Source organism: Hyperolius riggenbachi, chromosome 1, assembly GCF_040937935.1.
Source record: "Hyperolius riggenbachi isolate aHypRig1 chromosome 1, aHypRig1.pri, whole genome shotgun sequence".
Taxonomy (NCBI): domain Eukaryota; kingdom Metazoa; phylum Chordata; class Amphibia; order Anura; family Hyperoliidae; genus Hyperolius; species Hyperolius riggenbachi.
In genome coordinates, this window is record NC_090646.1 from 636,901,262 (window position 1) to 636,919,271 (window position 18,010).

Sequence of the window (18,010 nt, forward strand, 5' to 3'; positions counted from 1 at the left end):
CAAAACTTAATGAGGAAGATAGACAGAAATTGGAGGATCCAATCACACTGGAGGAGGTGAGGGAGGCAATAGCCACCTCGAAGACGGGTAAGTCACCGGGCCCCGATGGGTTTGGAGCAGAGTATTACAAGACCTATAGAGACACTTTGGCACCATATTTGATGGAGGGTGTAAACTCATTAGCGGGGAGAGGAGACGGCCATATAGGATGGGGGAGAGATTCACTGCAGTCACTAGTGACGGTTATTTTGAAAAAAGGAAAAGATCCGGCACTATGTACCAGTTATTATTATTATTATTATTATTATTATTATTATTTATTAGATTTATATAGCGCCAACATATTACGCAGCGCTGTACAATAAATAGGCTTACAGACAATGATAACAGGGTTGACAGAACAATACAGGTAACGGACCATAGATACAACAATACAGGTAATAGCAATAAGATACACAAACACAATGCAGATAATAGTACAATGCCAGATCATAAACTGGAATGGTAGTGGTAAAAAATTACCAGTTCCAAATTCTGGGTAAAGTGCACACAGTCAAGTATGATACACAAGGGGAGAGGGCCCTGCCAAAGGCTTACAATCTAGACGGAGGGGCTGTTGACACAAATGGAGGGTGTGCATCAAGAAGTTATTGGCAGAAAGGATTAGGGTAGTGTTGAGTTGATGTAGGCCTCCTTGAAGAAGTGAGTTTTGAGTGCTTTTTTGAAGGTGTTGAAGGTGGGAGCAAGCCTGATGGGCAGCGGGAGAGAGTTCCACAGGATAGGGGCAGCTCTAGTGAAGTCCTGCAGTCTGGCATGGGAGTGCGAGATGCGTGGGGTGGTTAAGAGGAGGTCGTTGGAGGAGCGAAGTGGGCGGCCAGGTGTATATCTGCTGACCAGGTCAGAGATGTAGGTTGGGCAGGACTTGTGTAAGGATTTGTATGCCAAACATAGGATCTTGAAGTTGATTCTGAAGTGAATTGGAAGCCAATGAAGGGATTTGCGTAGGGGAGTTGTGGAGACAGAGCGGTGGGAGGAGTAGATGAGTCTGGCTGCTGCGTTCATGATGGATTTTAGGGGGGCGATGCGGTTTTGAGGAAGGCCTGACAGTTATAGGCCAATAGCGCTTCTAAATGTGGATCTTAAGCTATTTACACATATTTTGGCAAATCGATTGGCGAAGTTACTCCCAGACCTGGTACATGTAGACCAGGCAGGATTTGTGATACGTAGGGAGGCACGAGACAATGTCATGAGAGCAATAATGTTAATGCAACACGCTGAATCGGCCAGGTCCCCTGTCATGTGCCTCTCGACGGATGCCGAGAAGGCATTTGACAGGGTAGACTGGGACTTTATAAAAGCAATTTTGAGACATATAGGGCTGGGTGAAAAGATGATGGGAAGAATTATGAGTTTGTACTCATTACCGTCGGCAAGGATTAAGGTTAATGGAATACTATCGGAGCCATTGCAGATATTTAACGGTACTCGGCAGGGCTGTCCCCTCTCCCCGCTGATTTTTGTACTGACATTGGAACCATTCCTGAGGAGGGTGAGGGCAGATGTCAGCATAGGTGGATTAAAGGTTGGAGGTACGGTTCATAAGGTCACCGCATATGCGGATGACCTCTTATTTTTTCTAACAGGTACAATAGTTTCCCTTCCATGTCTTATGGCAGAACTTAAACAATATGGTCTTCTTTCAAAATTTAAAATCAACTGGGCAAAGTGTGAGGCTCTGGGAGTAGCGATACAACAGAAGGAATTGGAACAGCTTAAAGGGAATTTCCCCATTAGATGGGTATCAGGCACACTGAGGTACCTAGGGATAAATATTTCACCGGACATACAGAAATTATATCAAAATAATTATAAAACTATGGCACAAGAAGTGAAAAGAGATTTGAATCACTGGAACAGGCCAGAGTTTTCTTGGTTTGGAAGAATTAGTATTCTGAAAATGAATATTATGCCAAGGCTACTGTATGTGTTTCAATCAGTACCAATTAAGGTACCTGTGAAGTTCTTTGTGCAGCTGAGAAAGGACTTCCTCAGATTTATCTGGTACTCTAAACCACCACGGATAAATTATAAATTGATGACACAGTCTAAGGAAAGAGGTGGACTAGCAGTCCCAAATCCTCAGCTATATCACGCCGCAGCCGCTTTGATTAGAATAGTAGACTGGCATAAAAATAATAAAGAAAAAGTCTGGGCAGAAATGGAACAATACTTGATAGATATACCCTTAACAGGGATCCCATGGATGAATAAGAAAGTTCAGATAGCTCACCCAGCTGGCTGTTTTTTAAATAACTCCTTGCAAACATTTTATCTATATGTCAATAGGGCACAATTAATAACATCACCCTCACCCTTACTTCCGATTTCGGATAATCCAGATTTTATTCCTGGATATAGGAAAAAGAGCTCGGAAAGGCAAATAATTGGTCACCCGCAATTGAGAGCATATATGTTGATCAAAGATGGCCACTGGGAATCCCCACAGAATCTAGGCGTAGATCAATGGAGTCTGCTGCAGTATAGGTCATTTATGAGATCACAAGGGACAAGAGAGGAATTTTCCAGGGGGCTTACGCCCTTTGAGAAAATGTGCACCGAGAAGACCCAGCTTAGAGGCTACCTCTCGAGGATCTACGAGTTGATAAATTATCAACAAGATCCGACAAGGAAGTGGAGAACTAAATGGCAACTAGATTTACAAAAGGAATATACAGATATGGATTGGAAGAAAATATTATATCATACATATAGGAGTTCAATCTCCACAAGAATACAGGAGTCTGGGGTTAAACTTCTAAGTAGGTGGTATTATACCCCTAGTAAATTAAGTAAGATGTTCCCAAGAACAGACCCGGGATGCTGGAGATGTGGGAGGGAGGAGGGGTCCCTGATCCATATTTTCTGGAGCTGTCAGAAAATTAAACCCTATTGGGCAGACGTTAAAAAGTATATGGAAAGAATAACTGGACTGGCTTTGCCAGGAGACCCAGATTTCTACCTTCTACATGCCAATTCTTTAAGTATTGGAAGATATAAAAAATCCATATTGAGGCATTTAATAAATGCAGCGAGAATACAAATAGCTAGATGGTGGAGATCTGAACATGTCCCATCCGTTGGAGAATGGTTGAGAGAAGTAATGTACATATACCGAATGGAAAAGCTTGTGCAAGAAAATAGAGAAGGAGAGACTATAGCACAAGAGACCTGGAGGGGATGGAGTGACTTTATTGAGACTGAAGAATTTAGGAGGATGAGAAGTGAAGAGGAAGAGGGAAAAGGATAGCGGCATTCATTGGGGAACTTAATTAATGGAATCCGATCGACATGAACGGTTGCTCTGTAGGATTCGGAGCCTTGTCCTCGGTTATGACCTCCCTCGTGTATGGATGTGAAGAGATGTGCGAGAGTGTGAGGTGTTTGAGAAGTATGAGAGTTGTAGATAGGGGAGGTATCTATTAGCAAAAAGAAAAGCAGTAGGCTTGGGAAAGGTAGATAGAGTCTATAAGAAAGAGTTTAGTGATCCCTGGCAGGATAAGAAGATATTTATCGTTGCCTCTCTTATACTAGATGTTTTTTATTCTGATGTTTGGGGATTGGTTTTTTTTTTTTTTTTTTTTTTGTATTAAAATCGGCATTTCTGACGACAATGTAAAATGAACGGTATGTGAATACGAGTTGTCTGTGTTTGTAGAAATTTTTGTATAAATAAAGAATCTAAAAAAAAAAAAAAAAATAATGCTTCCCTCTTCCTAGGTAAGTATGTAACTTTTATTCCATTCTTGAATTCAGGTCTATTTCAAAGGACAATAGAAGTGAGAGGGACATGGAGGCTGCCATATTTATTTTCTTTTAACCATTTCAGCCCGCGGGGATTTTTCACCTTATGCATCAGGGCAATTTTCACCTCCCATTCATTCGCTAATAACTTTCTCACTACTTATCACAATTTATTGATCTATATCTCGTTTTTTTCCGCCACTAATTAGGCTTTCTTTGGGTGGTACATTTTGCTAAGAATTATTTTGTTATAAATGCATTTTAACAGGATTAATAAGAAAAAAATGGAAAAAATTCATTATTTCTCAGTTTTCAGCTATTATAGCATTAAAATAATCCACGCTACCATAATTAAAGCCTATGTATTTTATTTGCCCGTTTGTCTCGGTTATTATACCATTTAAATTTTGTCCCTATCACAGTATAGTGACATTACCGACAGGTTTTGGACTAGCCCACCTATCTCCTCATGGGGGGTTCTTAAAGTTTTCTTTATTTATAAAAGTGCTTAGTGAATTGCAGTTGCTCCATCCAACTGCCAAAAAAGTGTACGGTGACCAGGGAGGCTGGCCAGCATCTTTGTATAAATCCTATTCAGGGAATGTCTTTACAAAAATAAAGGCCATACTGAGAACCTAAACCTGTTGGTAATGTAAGATTTCTACTACCTACTGTAAGTGACAGCAACACAGGAGAAAAGTCATTTATGGTTTATTTTACACTAGAAGAAACGTACTTCTTATTTGTATGCGTTTTAAAATTTAAGATTTTCGCGACAGTTCCTCTTTAGAAACAAATGCCTATGAAGACTCATGGATATAAAATGGACAGAAAAAGTGATAAGATGAAGAACAATGGAAAAACACCAAAAATAACCATTAGAAATTCAGTTAATGAAAAAAAAATTAGGGTTGAATAGGTCACACTCTCAGGAAGGTACATGCTAACCAGCAAGCTCATGGTACTCTCAGGAAAGAAGAGGAATTTATAGAAAGAAGAGCTCTAGAATGGAGCCCAGAGGAGAAGGGGGCGGCCTCGAAAAACATGGAGAAGATCAGTGGAAGAGAGCTGCTGTTATTGCTATCGCCACACATCTCCTCCTCACAAGAACCGAGATTTGCAACAGATGAGTAATAAGACAAAGGCAAAGTTTGCATGAATGTAATTCTGTATGAAACAAACAGTGAGTCATTCAATACTGGAAGTTGAGCAGTACTGATAATAATTGGCCCACATGTCAATGAACAAATCAACAAGAGTAAAAATTAACAGCTTGTAGGGGTGATTAATTAGCAGAGGTGTGTTCAGGTCATTACAAGTGCCTTCTTTAACCATTTCTGCCGCTGGGACGTGAGCCTCATGTCCGCAGTGGCAGCTCCTACAACCGCAGGGACGTGAGCCTAAAGTCTGCAGCGGCAGCTGCTACAGCCGCAGGAATGCGCTAGTCATGGCCCTGCAGTTTGGGGTGCTGTGCAGGCGATCGTGTGGGCAGATGCCTGGGATCGCGATGTTGGGAACAGGGGGGAATGGCTGCAGGGCTCAAAAGTCCCCTGAGCCAATCCATACATGTCCGCCGAGAATGAACACTATTTTAATTTAAAAAACTGTGTTAATTCCTAAATAGAGCCGTCGCGCTTCCTCCCACTGCCGCTTACTGCCGCCAATCATTACATTTATGAATGCGAACAAAGTTCCCATTCATTAATCCCCCCACAGGCCACCTTGATCACGGGCATCAATGGATGTCACTTCCCTAGTTACAATGTAGCAACACATTGCTCCCTAAGGCGTACTGATTGTACGCTAATAGGAAGTGCTCAGCGGGGACATCTTGTGACCAAATAGTAAAATTACACCTACTAACTTTAGGGAATAACATTTTTTTAATATGTATGTCAAGAGGGCATATTATTATTAAATTATGCGCTAAAAATAATAATGGATGTAAAACTGAGAAAATGCACTTTTATTTCCAAATAAAATATTGTCACCATACATTATACTAGGGATATAATGTTAACGTTGCAATAACCGGGACAAATGGCCAAATATAATGTGTGGATTTGATTTACGGTAGCATGAATTATTTTAGAACTATAATGGCTGAAAACTGAGAAATAATGAATTTTTTCAAAAACATTTTTTCTTATTATTCCCATTATAATGCATTTAGAATAAAATAATTCTTAGCATAATGTCACCCAAACAAAGCCTAATTGGTGGCAGAAAAAAACAAGGTATAGATGATTTTTATTGTGATAAGTAGTGATAACGTTTTTGGGGAATGAAAGGAATGAGCGCTGAAATGTGAAAATTCCCCTTGTCCATAAGGTGAAAAATACCCACGAGCTGAAATGGTTAAAGGGAACCTGAAGTGAGAGGGATATGGAGGCTGCCATAGTTATTTTCTTTTAAGAAATCCCAGTTGCCTGCATGGCTGTGCTGCTGATCTATTTGGCTGCAGTAGTGTCTGAATCACACCAGAAACAAGCATGCAGCTAATCTTGTCAGCATCACCTGATCTTCTGCATGCTTGTTCAGGGTCTATGCCTAATAGAATTTGAGGCAGATGATCAGAAGGACAGACAGGTAATCTGTATTGTTTAATATTAAATAAATATGTCAACCTCCCACTTCAGGTGCACTTTTAGGGCTCGTTCTCACTAAAGCGCTAGCGCAAATATAACTGAATTGTAGTGATCTCACTTGCCGCCGTTCCTGGGAGTTCTGCGGTTAACAGCAATCGCAAACGCGTAGCCTGCATCATTTTGCCGCGATTCTCGAGCGAACCTGGTACAACACAAATATTTTTGAAACCCTTGTTCGTGATAAGTAGTGATAAAGTTTTGGGGGAATGAAAGGAAGGACCGCTGAAATGTGAAAGAGTTTGGTTTATTATAAGTCAAGCTACTAAGTCAGAAGACCCTCCAAAGTTTTCTGCATTGTACATAAAACATTCTTGCATTATTTGTTACTCCTTGATGGCTAGGTTTGGAAAACTGTTTTCCTGTGTGAGTGTCAGATGTAGCTGCATTAGACTTAAAGAAACACTGAAGTTTGGGGGGATTTAGTTAGATTACAGCCGTGGGGATGCGGCGTTTTAGTTAGGGCAAAAATGTTACAGAGGTTTTTGAAATAAAAAGCTGAATTTTAGGAGACTTCAGAGTCTCTTTAACCTTTTGGCCATTGACATCTTTCTTTCTTTATGCAGTGGTGCAGCTGGCTTTACTAATCCTGCCTCCCCCAGCCGGCTCCCAAATGCAGAGCAATGTGGGGAGCGCTTTGATATTTACATTGCATTTTACTCTAGGACAAATGAACATCATTTATGTGTGTGCAAATATGCATTTTAAATGTTTCAATCTTTCCCAGTAGTGGTGCTTTACTCGCAGTCTGTGAACTGTCCAAACTTCTCCCCAGCCCATCATATGCACAAAAGGAGAGCATAAAATAGAGGTGCAAGGAAAAATGGGCGCTGGGTGAAGCCGATATAAGCCTAAACAATTAATACGGTTGTGAATTGGGCACTGAATGAAAACGGAAAATATTTACAGTCAGTGGTCATGATGATGGTAAAACATTTTTTAATATGGCTAAACTTAACCTTACTCTAACACAGAACCCTCTCCCCTCCAATGCCTTACCCTCAACCCCCCTTCCTGATGCCTAACCCTAACACCCCCTTCCTGACGCTTAACGCTAAAACCCCCCTTCCTGACGCCTAACCCTAAAACCCCCCTTCCTGACGCTTAACCCTAAAACCCCCCTTCCTGACGCTTAACCCTAAAACTCCCCTTCCTGACCCCTAACCCTAAACCCCCCTTCCTAACGCCTAACCCCAACACCCCCTTCTGAGGCCTAACCCTAAATCCACCTTCCTGACTTCTAATCCTAAACCCCCCTTCCTGACGCCTAACCCCCCCCCTTCCTGACGCCTAACCCCCCCCCTTCCTGACGCCTAACCCTAACACCCCCCTTCCTGATGCCTAACCCTAAACTCCCTTTCCTGATGCCTAACCCTAACACCCCCCTTCCTGACGCCTACCCCTAACACCCCCCTTCCTGAAGCCTAACCCTAACACCCCCCTTCCTGACGCCTAACCCTAAAACTCCCCTTCCTGAAGCCTAACCTTAAAACTCCTCTTCATAACCTTTATCATTTTCAAAACGATAATTTTCAAAAATGAAAAATTAATAATTACAAAAGACAATAAATAAAAAAAAAATTTAATTTTATTTTTTCATATATTTTAGTGCCTTACTTCTTCTAATTCTCGTGCATTGTTTCAAACACATTAGCAAAGTATTGATCTTATAGCTAATCTGCTGACATGGAATTACTTTGCTTGAACAAAGCTATGTGTAAAAGTCTAGCGACAACAATGTTATATTGTGAATACTATATGCAATGTTCTACTTTCATTCATTATTTGTATTTTTCACCGAATGTTTGATGTAAAGGAAATTTTACTGGTACAATATGGCGCATATGTTGTCATTGTCTACTAACAAGTAGCAATTAAAAATTAAAACGACAACATTCTAATTTTCAAAAACAAAAAATTTGGGTTAGACGGGCTTTGGGTGCCCAATAGCCAATACTTGCATTAGTGCCTATGGAGCACCCAAATCGCCCATTAGCTGTAGGAGTCCAAATTTCCTGCGTTCCATAGCAGATGGTCACCTTGATACAAATATTTCTGGCTTGCATACAAATTCCATGCAAGCTTAGAATTGGGCCAATCAAAATGAAAATTAGTTTGTATGTACAGCTCCAGAACTTTGAGCATATTTGCCAAAACAAATAAAAATGTTTTCCCAAACAGGTTATGTGCCTTCAGTCCAGCTGAAGAGGCTTCAGGGGCTGCCATAATGAGGAGGAGTCACCCATTGTACATCGTCCAAGCCCTATTTCATACAGCCTTATCAATCCCTGCCATGTACTGATGAGGACCAAAAGTCCGAAACAGGCTGTCTACATGTGGGTTTGATATGGCTGTGTAAAACTTAAAGCTATAGGCTTGCTATATACCAGCGGTTCTGGATGCTTGCTTGGCTTCACAAGGGCAAAAAGGGATAATTTGCATATTCAGTAGGGCATTGTGGGTAACCACAAATGTTCACTTATAACTGAATTATTGCAAATTTCCTTCTGTTTTAAGAAGGCAATCACACCAACCATTGTACATGGTGAGGAGTCCTAGACTGTGGGATGTGGAAATGCAGAAACCACCAGCACTTCTGATGCAATGTCAGCAGAGCAGAAAGAGCCATAAAGTAAGGCAAAAGCCTTTGTAAGTTACATAAGAGTAATAAAAATGCAGCAGATAAGTAACTATATTATACTGTATATTGGAAAACCCCTTTAAATGACCATCCGATTTCCCCTTTCCTGGTTTATGATGCTCGGTCATTCATGACACTCCCTCTGATGCCTTTTTACACCCAGCGTTTCTCACCCTGAAGCAAATCACTGCAAGTCTTATTATCATAGCTGTGTTCTGTAAGTTTATGTCATAACAACACTAAGAATGCCTTGTGTTCTGCTGAGGCATATTATATCACCATACATCCTGCATTGTACATGAATTCACCTAGGGTATTTGACACCCAGTGTTGATTATTTACAGACACCAACACCCCCCAATCAAACATTTTTTTTGGGGAGGAGGGGGGGTGCTAGTGGTGTTACCCCCCCCATGTGACATCCCCAGTGGTCTAGTGGTACCCCCGATATGACACCCCTGCTGGGCAGGTGGTACCCCCCACGGTATAAATTACCTGGTAGTCTATCATCATAGAAATCGGAGACCACACTCAGAAGGCTTTGTCAACCACTGTATTCACAGGAAACCAAGCATGACAAAATACACGACATGTTTCGGGCGTCGCCCTTCCAACTACCTGGTAGTCTAGTGGTACCCAGCAGTGACGGGGCTGACATAATATGTCCCACCCACTCCTTGGGGCCTCCCGTGTCCCCTTGCAGAGTAGGGCGCAGCAGTGTGGCTTGTGAGTGAATCTCACCTGATCACGATACATTCATGCTTACTACACTTCCTGTTTCCTGCATGCCAGTCCTTTCCCCACATCCCCTAGCATTAGAGTTAGTTGTAGGTTGGAGGGTAAGTGTAATGTCTGGTATGCACCATGCAATTTCCCGTCAGATAGATGGGTCGATAGATTACTTCTGACAGATCCAATCGGATTTCTGATCGTTTTTCTGATTGATTTTCTGATCACTTCTATGCAAATTGATCAGAAAAAAGATCAGAAATCAGATCGGACCTGTTGAAAATTATCTATTCGGCCCATCTATCTTACGGGAAATTGCATGGTGTGTATCAGGCGTTAGATGAGGTTAAATTTATCTTCCTGGAACCTCACTGGAGCCTGATTAACTATTGTTCTCCAGGGTTACATGAAGGGAACTTTCTAAGCGATTTGTACTCCACAAGGAGGGCAAATTCAAGCCTTGCAGATAGTGATGAGAAAGAAAATGCCTTTTTGTACTTATAAATTTAAAAAAAAAATATAAAAAAATTGGCATTCATGCTAAATTCTGTGCGAGAAAATGCAAGGGCAGTTTTTGCAAAAATATGTGCACAATAAGCGCAAAAAATATATGCGCAATCTGCATGAATTTCTGTGCGTGGACTGGGTGGAACTACGTGTCTAGTCTCCGGGGGAGTGTGCGTGAAAACTGGATTCCAATTTAGTCTCTCTATCAATATTAGTGTAGCGCTAAGAGCGCTGCCTGACTGCTTGACATTGATCTGACTCTCTGGTTCAAACAAAACTGCTGTCAGGGGAACAATAGAGGCACACATAACCCTTTTAGCGTTTGCAGCAGCAGCAGCCGTCCGAAGTCCGTTTTGAACATTCGCTCTGCGGGTAAGGTTATTTCCAGAATGTACAAAAAGCAAGATGGCCACACCATGAAGCGGAGACAGCAAATGATGCTGCTTTGGCCAGCATGGTCAGATAACATCCTGCACTAGTAAAGCAATGCTAGCTAGGTGTGTAGGTATGCAGGACGAGGCAGAGATGAGACACTTTTATATTGCAAGGGTTAATAAACCAGTTCTTTATCTCTGCAACCAGAGCAGCTGGAGGCTCAGGCGGCTCTCCTGAAAATTAACTAGAGGCCATAAAACCTTTGTGTAGCTGTGGAAACACAGCTGATAGCAGGCTGGAGAATAAAAGTAGATTAGGTTATCATTTCTCTGTGTGGGAGCTGAATAAACAGCAGAAACTTCAGTGTGATATAAGATCTTGCTGAATCTGTAGACATTTCACTTTTAACCCTTAAAGAGACACTGAAGCGAAAAAAAATATGATATAGTGAATTGGTTGTGTACTATGAATAATTACTAGAAGATTAGCAGCAAAGAAAATATTCTCATACTTTTATTTTCAGGTATACAGTGTTTTTTCTAACATTGCATCATTGTTTAATATGTGCAGATTACACAACACTCAGCATTCAAAATGAGTCTTTCAGAGCAGTCTGTGAAGTAATGACCTCTCCTCTGGCAGAGGAAAAGTAAATAGTCCAGGAACAGTTGAGATAATAAAAGTCAGATAACAGTCCTCTCCATGACTAACTTAGTCGGAGAGCTTAATGGCTTGTTTGCATAGAGATAACAACTGGAGTTTCTCAACTCTTCCTGTACTGGAAACAATTACACTGATGTATCTGATCTTAATGTTTTATTTCTTAGCTGTGCTACACATACAAATTATAATAGACTCATTTTTTTTTCCGCTTCAGTGTCTCTTTAACTAGTTCACCACTGAGGGTTTTTTCCCCATATGGATCAGAGCAATTTTCACCTTTCAGCGCTCCTCCCTTCAATTCGCCAATAACTTTATCACTACTTATCACAACAAAATTATCTATATCTTGTTTTTTTTTTGCCACCAATTAGGCTTTCTTTGGGTGGTACATTTTGCTAAGAATTCTTTTTTTCTAAATGCATTTTAACACGAATAATACAAAAAAATTGGTACAAATTCATTTTTTCTCAGTTTTCAGCCATTATAGTTTTAAAATACTGGTAATACATGCTACCGTAATTAAAACCCACGTGTTTTATTTGCCCATTTGTCCCAGTTATTACATCATTTAAATTATGTCCCTAGCATAATGTATGGCGACAATATTTTATTTGGAAATAAAGGTGTATTTTTCAGTTTTGCATATGCCACTAATTACAATTTTTTTTTGCAAAACTAACAGTAATATACCCCCATGACATACATATTAAAAAGAAAGTTGAGTCCCTATGGTAACTATTTATGTTTTTTTTTAATCTAATTTATTTATTTTTTCTTAAAGTGTTTGATATTGGTAACTATGAAAGGGGAGTTAAGAGATTAAAGCGGATCCAAGATGAAAAACTAACTATAACAAGTCTATATATTTTATCTAAAGTTTAGATAGTTTACACAGCAAATCTATCTGCAAACAGGCTTATCTGCATCTTAAGCAAAAAAAAACCCTATTCTCCCCTCCCTCCTCCTCCCTCCTCCCCTCTGCCTCTGAAATCTCTGGCTAGTAATACCTCCCCCTCCTCCTGCCCAGACTGAGCTCCCCTGAGACCTTGCTACTGTCTGAAAGTGCCTTGGCTCTCTGAAAACCTGTGGGTGTGGCTTGTTTAGTTTATAGGGAATTAGAGTATTAAAACAAAAAAGTATTTGGCTTGAGGAATGCCCTATAAACAATAGGAAAGGAACACAATTATGCAATGAGTAAAAGTTCATCTCGGATCCACTTTAAGAAATTTATATTTTATGCATTTTCATTTAATGTAATGTGTCTGTAGGTGTCATTTTACTATTTGGCCACTAGATCCCCCCCCCCCCACACACACACACACACTTTATTCTGATTGTGTAACTTTTACTGCATACATGCGTTACAGGAAATAATGCGTGTATGTTTTCACTTCCTGTTTTGTCAATAAACATGACATGTCATTGATGTCGGTTTCATTGATCACGGGGACTTATTCCCATTCACTGATCTCCCTACTAATGGGCGGCGACAGGCCCACACGTCGGAGCACGCACAGCCGCGATTGCAGCGAGATATGTATATCTATGCCCCTGGAGCTAAGATGAAGTTTGCAGGGGCGTAGATATACTGTATCTTTTACATGAAGTGGTTAAAGGACCACAATCGTGACAATTTGTAAAAATGTAAAATGCATGTGTATGATATGTATGAAACGTACATTTGGCCCCGAGTAAAATGCACTATAAATTACTTTTTTCCTATCTCGCTGTCACTTACAGAAGCCAGTAAATATCTGACAGGTTTTGGACCAGTCCATTTCCTCAAAGGGGATTCTCAGGTTCTTTGATTTCAAAAGCATTTACTGAATTGCAGTTGGTCAGTCCACCTGCCAAAATAGCATTCATACAGGTAGGGAAGCTGGCTGGCATCCTTACATAGAGCCTTTTTACAGGGAGTGCTTTATTATCCAGTTTGGATAGTGTAGGCAAAGGTTAAAACTCCTGTAAACTCTGTACTATTGTCTATGACCTCATAGGAGAAATTCAAATTAACTTCCTGTTCATTCACTGTTGGTACCGACACAGTGAGCTGCAACTCAGAATTTTACAACTGTCACTGATACTGGATTTGAGGATAACATTCCAGAGGGGACTCTTGTGACAGCTCTCTGACTTCCTCCTCTAGTGAGAGCAGAACGGGATCCTAGGCAACCTAGGCAGGTGCCTGGGGCCTTGTGGGCTTTAGGGGGCCCAACTCCCACTTTCTCTGTCCCGATTCCCACCTCACATTGCCAAAAGGACCATACGGATGATTCTGCTTAATCCATCACTGAGGGAGAGCTTTCCTCTCACTTCCTGTTGCTTCACTTTAGACATCTCCCCATCTCCACAGTCAGCATAAAAATCTGACATAAAAGTTCTAATCCTACTTCACAGTATCTAAAACAAAGCAAAAGTTTTGCCTAGAACTCTTTTTTTAATACTTCCTTAATGTCTCACAGGTCATGTGGTCTTCCAGCGAGAAATGGTACAACCATGGAAGTGAAGAACAGGCAAGTGAGGGCTCGTTTCCACTATTGCGGGGCGGAATCGCCTGGATTCCACCGCTGATGAAATCGCATGCGGATGCGATTCCCCATGCATTTTTGCCGCGAATTCGCATGCGAGTTCGCATAGGTGAGAGTATATGCGATTTTAACCGTCACTGCCTGTGTGAATTTACATTGGAACCTATACGAATTCGCGGCAAAAAACGCATGGGGAAACCGCATGCGATTTCCCTATTAAATACATTGCATGCGATTTGCATGCATTCCACTCGCAGGCGAATTCTGCGGCTCTTTTGTGCGTTTTTTCACCGCTGAAAAAAAACACACCTCAACAACGCTACAGTGGAAACAGGCCCATCCACTTGCATTACATGTGCGAATCCGCATGCGTTGGACGCATGCGGATGCGGATTCGCGATAGTGGAAACGAGCCCTGAATGTTGTTTGAGACAACTCATGGATTACAGCTAGCAGTGTTTTAGGCTCAAATACTTGGGTCAAAAGCTAAATCAGTAGCGGTGGTCACCTACTTGCTGCAGACCCTCAGATTTTCCGAAGAGTCAGTCTACCCAGGAATAGAGCTCATTTTTATTATTAATACAGCGCCATCTTCCACAACAGAGTACATAGTCATGTCATTAACTGTCCCTCAGAGGAGCTCACAAGGCAAGCTCGACAATAGTCATGTCATATATCCATTGTAGCCTAGGGCCAATTTAGGGAGAAGCCAGTTAACTTATATGTATGTTTTGGGGATGTAGGAGGGAACTGGAGTGCCCCGGGGGAAACCCACACAGACACAGGGAAAACATACAAGCTCCATGCAGATAGCGCCCTGGCTGGGATGCGAACCAGAGACCCAGAGCTGCAAGGTGAGAGTGCTGACCACTACACCACCGTGCTGACCAGCTCATCAATGAGATGCTATTTTTTTTTTCGATTTGTTGCATGTTTGCAACTTGGAAATGGTCCAGTCAAAAGCCACTGCTGTGGTCCAAGGTAGAGGCCTGCACGGGTCTAATTTTACAGATCCGCACCCGCAGCCCTGCTGCCTGCACCCGACACACAACCTGCTTTCTGGTGAAGCTGGTACCCTAACCCACACCCGACCCGCACCCGCAGACCCGCTACGCGCACCCGACCTGCAACCCAATTAGATCAAAATGGGTACCCGAACCCGACCTGCATTTTGGTAACCTGATGCCCTGCATGGATTTAATTTTCAGACTCGCAGCCCCACTACCAACACCCGACCCACAACCCGCTTTCTGGTGAATCTGGTACCCACAACCGACAAGCAGACCCGCTACCCGCACATGACCCACAATTCGCTTTCTGGTGAATCTGGTACCCACAACCGACCCGCACATGACCCACAACCCGATTAAATAAAAATGGGTACCTGAACTGGACCTGCATTTTGGGTAACCCGCGGGTACCCGACCTAATGCCTTGCGCGGGTCTAATTTGCAGACTCGCAGCCCCGCTACCCACACCTGACCCGCAATTCGCTTTCTGGTAAATCTGGTAGCCGCACCTGACCCGCAACCCGATTAAAGTTAAAAACAGGTACCCGAACCAGACCTGCATTTTGGGTAATCCACGGGTACCCGATGCAAGCCTCTAGTCCAAAGGCCTCAGTGCCAATGCAACCACTGCATCACATATTTGCAATGTCACTGCAATCCAATCGGCTCACAGTGATCACATGGTCAGGAACGAATGAAGTCAGATCCAGACTGGCTCACGAAGCTCTGCTGTCATAACCACAGCAGAGCGAGTAGGCTTCAGTGGCGGTTGAGTGGCACAATCGGCCAATTCAATAAATCTGCAGTGTCTACTTCCTGCTTTCATGGAAGCAGACAAAGGGTTAACATCCTGTATTTCCAAATTACCTGAGACTGCCGAGATTCCTGCGCTGACACAGCTGAGAGCTCAAATTACAATTGTGATTACTTGCAGCTGAGGGGGGATTAGACCGGCTCTTCACTCTAAACACAAACGGGGTGGATTAATCTGTGTTTTCCTTGTGTGCTGTGCATGACTTCAGGCCCACTGTAAGCCTACAGGGCCGGTCCGCCCATGAGGCATGGTGAAACTTTTGCCTCAGGCGGCACTTCTGGGGGGCGGCACCCGCCCGTCCGTGGGTGCGGGTGGCCGCCCGAGCTGGAGGGGATAGGGGATAGCGCCTGGGTCCCCCGTCCTCCCCTCCAGCTTTAAAAAGTTAAGTTGCTGCAGCTATTGTAAGAGGCACGGGCGGGGATCACTCACCTCTTCCGCGTTCCAGCGTGCGCTCCACTGACGTCACTTCCTGCTACGCCGCCCACTGTATTGTAAGTGGACGGCGTTACAGGAAGTGACGTCAGTGGAGCGCACAGTGGAACGCGGAAAAGGTGAGTGATCCCCGCCTGTGCCTCTTACAATAGCTGCAGCAACTTAACTTTTTAAAGCTGGAGGGGAGGGGAGGACGGGGGACCCTGGCGAGGTTTGTGACAGTGTTTTCCCACATACGGACACACATGGGGCTTAATTCACTAAACCGTGATAACTCAAATGTCACACCTTGGTGTACAGAAAACACATACAGAAAAAGGCACAAAGAAGGCAGCTCCCAACCTCAGCTTATTACACTTACTCTGTCCTCCTCTGATGGAGCAGAACTGGCTCTGCCAACTTCTCCAGCATCGCTACAGTAAAAAGCACTTTGGAAGGGGGTGAAGAGTCTACGGGCAAGGCGTTGTACACAAGACCCTGCGGCACACTGAATAGGGACTGTCTACAAATCTGATCAGTGGCTGAGCAGATGCAGTCATTACAACAATTGTGCAGAGAGCAGAAAGCTTTTTCTCTCCGTGCCCTTATTTGTCAGTCTCTCAGGACAGGGAAAGGAATCTTCTCCCCCCACGGGCCCCCCTTCAGCTTCTGCGCCCCCCTGCAGCTGCATCCCTTGCAGGGGCAATTGTTACACCCCTGCTAACATAAATAGCACTTTAAAAGGCCACACACCTGCTTTAAAAATACACACTTTAAAGTCATAACCTGACTTCCCAAAATTAAATATTTCAAAGAAGTGTGTAAAGAAAGTGACAGTATAATGAGTGAGTAGTTGACAGTAGAAGTGACAAGTTGAAATGTAATACCCCAGCAGCAGTGCCCTTCCCCCTGTAAATGAGTTGAAAGTATTGACTATTACTCTAGCTAACGTTCTTCTGCTCCGCCACTGCTAGTCTAACCTCCAGACACGCACAAGAGACGCCGGTACTTGAGGGATAACGTTACCTTAGCTTGAAGCGACTGCTTTTCGCAATAAGGCTGGCCAGCTTCCTCCATCCTTTGTCGCTGGGCTGGTCGAGAAGCTCACCGAGTTTCTGCAGGGTGGACTCTTGTAATAAATTAATATTGAGGCTATGGAAGTTCTGAGTGTCAGACATCTCTGTGTGCACACAACACTCAGGTAGCTCACATTAGCTTATTTCCTTACTACTCTTCCTGCTTGTGTGTCATTTACATACTGTATAAGGTCTTGCTTACTAGCGCCATCTCCTGTGGGGCGTAGGGCCTTTTGCCTTCATCTGGGGATGACAAGAGAAAGTGAAACTGGCGTACTTGTCTTGCGTGTTGGTTTTATCAAACCTGCAAAGCTTCAGGGAAGTCCCTGTGCAGTTCATGGTGTAATCTGACTTGCTTTATCCTATCTCTTCTATAGAACCAAGTAAGGCCAGCTGTGAGTCACCCATCAGTTTATACGGCTGTTACAAGTCTTTATGGATAGTTAGACTTTTGTTCCTCTGTTGCGAGGACTGTACAGGATGGAAAGTTTTTATACAGCAAGCTTCTAAAAAAAAAATCCGTAACACTATATAATGTAAACAACAACGCAATGCGATGAAGATCGTGTAAACCCCATATTGTTGTTTTTTTTAAAGTTAAGTTTTATTCCTAAAGGTTTGTTTGCTGACAGTCATATTTTATGACTTCTTGAAGCTTTACAGTAAAACAGAACGATCATTGTTCCACTGTTTCCATTTCTCTGCCTTATATAACAATAAATGTCAATAACACCCCATGACTCAGTTCCCCAACCCTGTTCCTTAGGGGTTATATTTGATTTCTCTTTTTTTATCCCTCACACTCAC

General features: G+C 42.6%; 1 protein-coding gene across 3 annotated transcripts in view; it reads right to left on the bottom strand.

Moving 5' to 3' along the window:
• MALT1 (MALT1 paracaspase) overlaps nt 1-18,010 on the bottom strand; it is a 368,173-nt gene that overhangs the window by 108,621 nt on the left and 241,542 nt on the right. For 2 of the 3 annotated variants that reach the window (XM_068251271.1, XM_068251270.1), the window contains exon 1: nt 17,154-17,305. The exons of the other annotated variant lie outside the window; for it this stretch is intronic. In XM_068251271.1, coding sequence (XP_068107372.1) covers nt 17,154-17,305 — 152 coding nt within the window. Of the gene's footprint in view, nt 1-17,153; nt 17,306-18,010 lie in introns of those variants that run through there. 3 annotated transcript variants of the gene reach the window in all.